At 39.5% G+C, this 7,222-nt stretch overlaps 1 protein-coding gene across 1 annotated transcript in view; it reads left to right on the plus strand.

The window, feature by feature from the left end:
* The window catches only part of STK39 (serine/threonine kinase 39), a 105,469-nt gene extending 101,935 nt beyond the window's left edge, over window positions 1-3,534 (plus strand). The window contains exon 17 of the mRNA XM_068407786.1: window positions 3,137-3,534. Within this exon, the coding sequence (XP_068263887.1) occupies window positions 3,137-3,211 (75 nt within the window). The 3' untranslated portion in view covers window positions 3,212-3,534. The remainder of the gene's footprint in view (window positions 1-3,136) is intronic.
* The last annotated feature ends 3,688 nt before the right edge of the window (window positions 3,535-7,222 follow it).

Here is a 7,222-nt window from a genome sequence, read left to right on the forward strand (position 1 = left end):
TAGTTGATGATGGTGTATTAATTCAGGATTGTTCTTCCCATGTGATTTTTAAAATACAGATTTGAGTAGTTTTAACTGACCAAATAATTTGGACTCATTTTTCCTCTACAGTCCAGGTAAAATTGCCAGAGTTTACACGTTTCTTTTGAGAAGGGGTTGGGGTGGGGGAATTAAGGACATGTAGCTCAAATTGTTTTGTTTCTGTAGCCCTTACTGTCTAAATATAGCTTAAAGACTGATGCTTCTCTTTTTGCAGCTGATCTGTGTTCTTGCTGTGTAAACATCTGCCTTAGCTTTATTATTTAGTCAATGTCATCTCACCAAGAGCATTTAGATACACAGATACTCCAGAGGCTCTGTAGAAGTCTGGGTTTCTAGTTCACACACTTAAAATAGTAGCTTGAGATTCCAAAATGTGATATCCCATAGTATCCAGTTAATGTTTATATATGTTGAAAACAAATCCACTTGAAAATTTAGGTTGGGGTATTTCTGTGATTCAGTTGGATTTATTGCTGGGGTGCAGTCCACATCACATGGTATTTCAGATTCCAGTGAGTGAGTCCTGTTATAATCCTATTCCTTACCATAATCAGAATTAACAGACAATCCAAAATTAATGACTTTGTCCCTTCTCAAGGTAAGTTCCATAGGCTAGGCAACAATTCCTGGGGTTAATTTTTAACCTAAGTTTCTTCCTGATATTTTTAACCTAGGTTTCCTGCATTAGTTCCCTACTTCCTGGGAAAAAAACATAACCACAATTTATTCTTATCCTTGGATTAATTTAATATATGTTCTGTTTCTGCCTGTTTCTATATTGTGTAGTGGAGTTGCTAAATGAATTGTTGCCTACAAGAACTCTGTCATTTGTATGCCCTGCTGAGTCTTTGTTACCTCTTAGCAAGGTCTCACTGAATTTGAGAGCACTTGTATGCCACGTGATTAAAACACATTTTGTTGGTGAATATTTCATGGGGATTCGAAGTCTAAATGTAGCTAATCCTGTATCCATTCAGATATTGGATATAGAGCACAACTGGAAAGTGCTCTTTAGACTAGAATTAGTTACTACTATTTGTGGACAAGGAATCCGGTTAGTATCTCAGTACTTTTCAGATTGCTTATGCTGGTATTTTGCTGGTATATAATATTTCTATTCAAACAGCAAGCATTTTCATCTTTGGGGAAGAAAGAACAGCAACTTATGTCTTAACTGTTTTTATCTTTAATTACTGACAAAATAGTGAAGAAAGTTATTAAAGTGAGGTGCCTGGACAAATCTGTATTTAAGGTTGGATCTCCCTCTTGCATTTTTTTTTTAACAGTGTGTCTTTGATTTTACAATGATGTCATTCTACAGAACATACATAGTATTAAACCTCCCTTAGTTGTCTTTGCTAACACAGAATGATGACTTCCCTGCAGGATCCAGCTGTCCGCACTTTGGGAAGGAGGCTGCTTTAATACATAAGTAATCTTGGCAACGCTCAACGAAACACAAAATTATTACTCACCATAATTTGCATTTTATGTAAGGATTTTTCATATGAAAAAGGGAGGAAAAAACCATTAATGAAAGAATGCATTTGGTCACTAACCAGTGAATTGCAAATACTAAGAGCTTTTCTTGTATGTTGCAGTTTGTGTATAGTAGTTGTACTTATGCTAAGCATGAAATATAAGCTAATGGGCTCCAGCTGCATTAAATATTAGACAATATTTATTGATAAGGAAGGCATTTAAAAATCTATATGCACCTAGATATATTACTTAGCATGGCTTTGAGGAGATTGATAGCTAGCTAGAGTGTGGAATGATGTTAATAATATTAGCTCTTTTCATCATGATATTTTAAGTGCAAAATTCGAACTCCATTTATTGAGTAAATTCCCAATCCAAAAACCATTGAGATATCTTAATAGTAACCAATGGTGATGATCTCAGACCTTTAACTTGCTGCTTCAGTGGAATAAGACCTGTGAAATACTCTCTGAAGACAGAACTTCTGTTCTCTGTGTCTGATCAAAATAAATTTCAAGGAGTGGCCTGATGTAATGCTTCCACCAGTATCGAGTGAATTTATTTTTGGTCATGAAAACTGAATGGATAATGTAACTTGGTGCACCTTGTGCACAGTCTGAGAGCTCTTTCCCTTATGTTGCATATACACAAACCAGTTCTACTGAAGGATTCAACTGCTACTAACGCATAAAAGGATCAAGAGCATTTTTATAGGGTGAACAAATTGTTCTGATGGTTTCTTGGGGGTACGCCAAAGAATCTGAAGGCATGTCATAAGTAATTTACCATTACACACTGTTCATCCAATTGTATTATTATTTTTATTTATCTACCACATAGGTGAAGACTGCATAAAAAACTTTATTTAAAATGTAGTCACTTTTGTCTTACAGAAGGAAATTTTTTATTTAAAAATCAAAGTATATAAATATTTTGCCTACAGTGTGTGTAATTTTTTTAAAGCAGACCTAAAGTAACAGTTCAGTCCTGAGCAAGGTGGTTTTACATTCTTACCGTTATTTGTGAAAAATCAACTGATTACTTGTGCCAGTTTGTACTGTAACAGACTTTACTGAAGAATCTCAACTGTACAATTTTAAGTACTGGATTGTACTGTCAGAAAGGAGCTGTCCTTTTGCAAATACTAGTATTTACTCTTTGTAGACTGCTTCAATCTCTTGTTTAAAAATTCAGTGGATTGGTGTTCCAAACAGACTTGATAGCTGGACTCATGAGACACTTGGTCTCTACAGCACAATGGTAAAAGGTGGATTCTATACGTGTAGGTTATTTGCTCTTCATAAGTGGAAAAGCATGCTCACATGAAAAAGCAAATTTGGCTCCAGTCTGGAAAGTTTGGGTTGAAGAATTTGGGTCTTTTAAGTGTTTGTTTCCCAGTATATTTTTCATAATTTTTAATATTGATTAATAGAGTGTGCTAAAATTAAGGATGCAGTTGGCTGATACTGACAGAGGATACACCAAGCAGTCTGAAAGCTTTCCTTCAAGTAAGCTGTTTGTTGACTAGGTGATATGGGGAAAATTTATAGCCTGGCTGTCAAATCCTCCTGTGTAGCGTAAATATACTAAACATTTCTGTTTGTACTTGCAGGCCTCTGGCTGTGATGGCACTGAGATTCCCGATGAAGTGAAACTGATTGGGTTTGCTCAGTTAAGTGTCAGCTGATGTCTGTCCCTTGACCCCAAGCCGAATTGTGAGATTGCGAAGAGGCCAGCTTAGATGCGAAGAAAATTAATGCACCACACACTGAGTTCTGCTTCATTCTCTAGCAATTCACAAAGTCAGAACGAGCAAAGCCCACAGCTACACCCCTGCTGCTAACATTCAAAATGCTACTAAATGTCTCTTAGCAGTTGATTTGGATTTCCCCTAAGTGAAAAGCCTGTGGAAATGCACTCAGGTGGCTGTATTTATTGGTTACAAAAGGAATTTTCTATCAAGCTTATTTCTTTCATAAACTTTGAGTGATACTATATTTTACTTGTACTTGTGGTTGATAATACTGCCTCTGTTCTATTTAGATAATAACATAAATATAAAAGTTAAGAATTATTAGCCAAACTTGAATTCTAATTTTAAAACTGTGAATTTTATTTTTCATATATTTATGCATTACGCATCCTAGTAATAAGAAAATGATTTAACTTGATTATGTTCTATTTGCAGTTAATCTCCCATTATTTAAAAAAGTTTCAGGTATAACTTTGAAGTATTTGGTAACTTCTAGGGCTTTTTTTGAAATTAATTAATTAGGTATTAGCAAGCTTTTGTTGGTTGTGTGTCTAAAAACCAGTCCACAAACTGCTTGTCAAGGGAGTGGGAGGTGCCTTGCAGACATTAATGTTTTAAGAATGTGCCTGAGGCTGCTTAAATAAATCTCCGTTTCTAGAAGTACCATACCTATGGTACAATATATATAAATATATATACTTATCTGAGCAAGGAGGGGATGTACAGTAGCAAAGGTGTTTGAGTATTTTGACTATGCTTTATTGGGGAGTCTATGAGCTAGAACTACTTTGAACTGTTGTCTTAAGGTAGACTGCTTACTGTGTCCATCTCTGATCCAGCTTACCCTTAATGATAGAAACCGGTTTCATACAGGTGATAAAAACTTGAAGAACGGAACTGAAGCTTTACTTGAAGTTCTGCAAAATACCAAGGTGGAGTGAAAATAATAGGGCTTTGTGCAATGATCAAGTAAAACTCTGTTACAAAGAAAACACTTCTGACCCAAGTAGTCTTACGCTTAACCTGTGACGCAGATATTCTGGAGCTAGCGAACCTTAGAAAGACTTTGAAATTTGGAGACATGTTTCTCAGAGGTTACAGTTTAAACTACTTCCTAGCTAATCCTAGATAAATGGCAGCTCTTTAATGTTCTGAAAACAGCAAATATATATTATTAAGAAAAGTTATTTATAATGCCTTGTCATAATCGTTGAGGTGTTCTAGAGCCATATGCGTACAACTCAATGTAATCCCATCTTACTGTTTACATGATGATTACTCCAAGATGACTGCAAAGGTTAAAAAAATAAAAGTGTATTGCACAAACAGATTTGTATTTTGAATTTCCATGCTGTGTGTGTGTTTTGGTGGCTGTGTGTCAGGGTGATGTTATAAAGGTCTTCTGCCCTTATTTAGTTTATGAGCAGCACCTGAGGAAGGAGGAGGGAAGACAGTACCACTTTCTCGCTCATTGGGAGAGGGTTGCTTTTGACTGCTTGATTTCCAGTGCTTTGCTGAAGCCATTTTTAAGACTCCTGAGGTGTTTGTACTTCAAGAAATCATTTGGCTGTTTGGGGCAGGACCTGTATCCCTGTGGAGTGCTCGTTGGTGTGGGGAAGAGGGCAGGAGAGGGCCGGGGCTGACGCCTGCTGCCCCCAGGCCAGGTGCGGGGCTGGTGGCCACAGCTGCGGCTGGTTGGGGCAGTTCAGGCCCTCCACAGGCGATTGGTGCCCTCGGGGCCCTTAGTGGGAGGAGCCCTGGCCCTGGGGAGGCTTTGGCAGTGCAGCAGGGGCTGGATGCTGCACCGAGGAGTGGAAGGGCCCTGTGCTCTGGTGGGGCCTGGCCTGAAGGCAGTGGACAAGCATGGTGAGTGTGCCTCTCCTCAGTGACAAAAATGGTGTCTTTCCTTAACTTTGGGGTGTCTGTGTGGGTGTGGTGTTATTGATAATTGCTTGGTCACCCTCCCTGGGGCCAGCCGGAGGAGGAGCTGGGCAGGGGCTTTGTGGCAGTGGTAGCCCAGCGAAGGCTGTGGTGAAGGCCGTGCGCAGGGCATAGGCCCATTAGTGGCCTGGGAGCCTCTGCCTTGTCTGTGCTGGGGGAGAATGGAGGGCACTGCATTGTGTCTGATCTGCAGGTAGGCTGCAATTTGGCAGCTAATTATTTGTTAGCAACCTTTGTGTTGGAGTAAGAAGTTAAAAGGTACCTTAAACATGCATCTACCAGTAAAACAGTTGGTAACCTGCAACACTGCGATGGAGTGGCTACTGAGCAGCACCCAAAGGAGTTGAGAGCACTGCTGTTAGTTTATTTTTGTTCCGTACATTAATGTATGCTTCTTGAAACATTGCGCCAGTATTGAGTAATCCACCTGCAAAGTAGTTAGCTGGTTAGCTTTCTTTTTCAGGCAAATAAATGAACGTTTGGGGAAGCTTGTTGTTTTTATAGATCTATAAAAGAAGTGTGAATATATAATTAGATGAAAATCGTGTTCCACTTGCTATACACCTCCCCGAGGGCTGGGGAAAAGGTGTTGGGGTATGAGTAGCAACTGTCAAAAGTGTTCATCTGCTGTACTGGTTGGGGCTGCAGGAGGTATCTAAATAAAGAAAAATGTAATATTTCAGTTGAAGCAGTTAGCAGTATTGTACCAAGATAAAGCTATAACAGTTGTTGCTCACTTGCAGTCTGATGCAGAAACATGCCAATGCTTCACTGAGCTTCCTTGGTGCAGTGAGACAGGAAATTCATGCAGCAGCGTTATTTATTGCAGCTGTGTTTTTTTATTTTTTTTTTTTTTGCTGCTGCTAAGGTATTGTGAATAAATACAATGTGAGAAAACTTAGAAAAGGTGGTTAAAGCTTTAGTGTCTTTTAAAATGAAATTCATAAGTAGTTTATTCTCACAGCTATATACAGGTGAAAAAAGGTAGAAATATACAGTAGGTTGCAGTAGAAAGTAGTGTGCAAGTGATGATAGGGTAGAAATGGGCACCACATGTAATAGGAATTTGCTTCCTGGATACTATATACACATTCTCTGTTGAATAACGAGGGAAAAGGGAAAACCAGCAACTATTCATTTATTCATGTTTACATGAAAAGCATTTAGGAGATGGGTACAGTTCTCACACGTATGATATGACTTGCCCCAAAGCAGTTGTGGTGCTCCTGTTAGAAAGGTGTTGCTGGCTGGAGCACCTGACTGTGTTTGAAGAAGAGGTCTCTAATTAATGAGGTGAAGCTGCAACAGGTGAGCTACCATATAGCTGTCTCTGAGGCCAGGAAAATAGGGCTTAATTAGATGGTTCTAAAAATATAATAATCTGTAGGGATAATTATATGCCTGTGCTTGCAGCTGGGCACTTGCAGGCTCTGTGGACTGATGAATGTCAGTGTCCATGGAGCCAGCCCTGCCAGTGAGCTCTGCTGTAGTGTGCTGGCAGTAGTTCTGTGCTGTGGACTGAGATGGAAGTCGGTTGATGAAACACAGTTCTGTAATTTATTATTTTCAAAGTGTTAGGATGAATGCAAACATAGAATTTAGCACAAAACCAGGTCTGGAGAATAACTGGTTTGTGCAAGTGGGAGAGGAGGGACATTTTCAGCCTTCTATCTCCTGAGACTCCAGTGTGGGCTTTGGGCCAGGAAAGCTGCCTCCTGCTCAGGCAACGTATGCTTCTCATGCCAAGAGAACAGGAGCGCGTGGCTCTTTCCTGTGACAAGTGCTGACCTCAGATATTCCCACTGACACATACAGAGAGTTGCATTCAAACTGCAATGCAGCCAGCTAGTTGTGACAAAGTTGCTTTCTAGAAATACTGTCCTATGTGCTACCACAATTTCCTCTATAGACCTCCCTGCCCCAAAGCACGCTTCTGCTTTGTGTGTGGAGGCGGAAGGGGGAGCAAGGAAATAAGCAAGGAAACATCATTGGATTTTCTCTCCC

Source organism: Nyctibius grandis, chromosome 9, assembly GCF_013368605.1.
Source record: "Nyctibius grandis isolate bNycGra1 chromosome 9, bNycGra1.pri, whole genome shotgun sequence".
In the NCBI taxonomy this organism is placed as follows: Eukaryota; Metazoa; Chordata; class Aves; order Nyctibiiformes; family Nyctibiidae; genus Nyctibius; species Nyctibius grandis.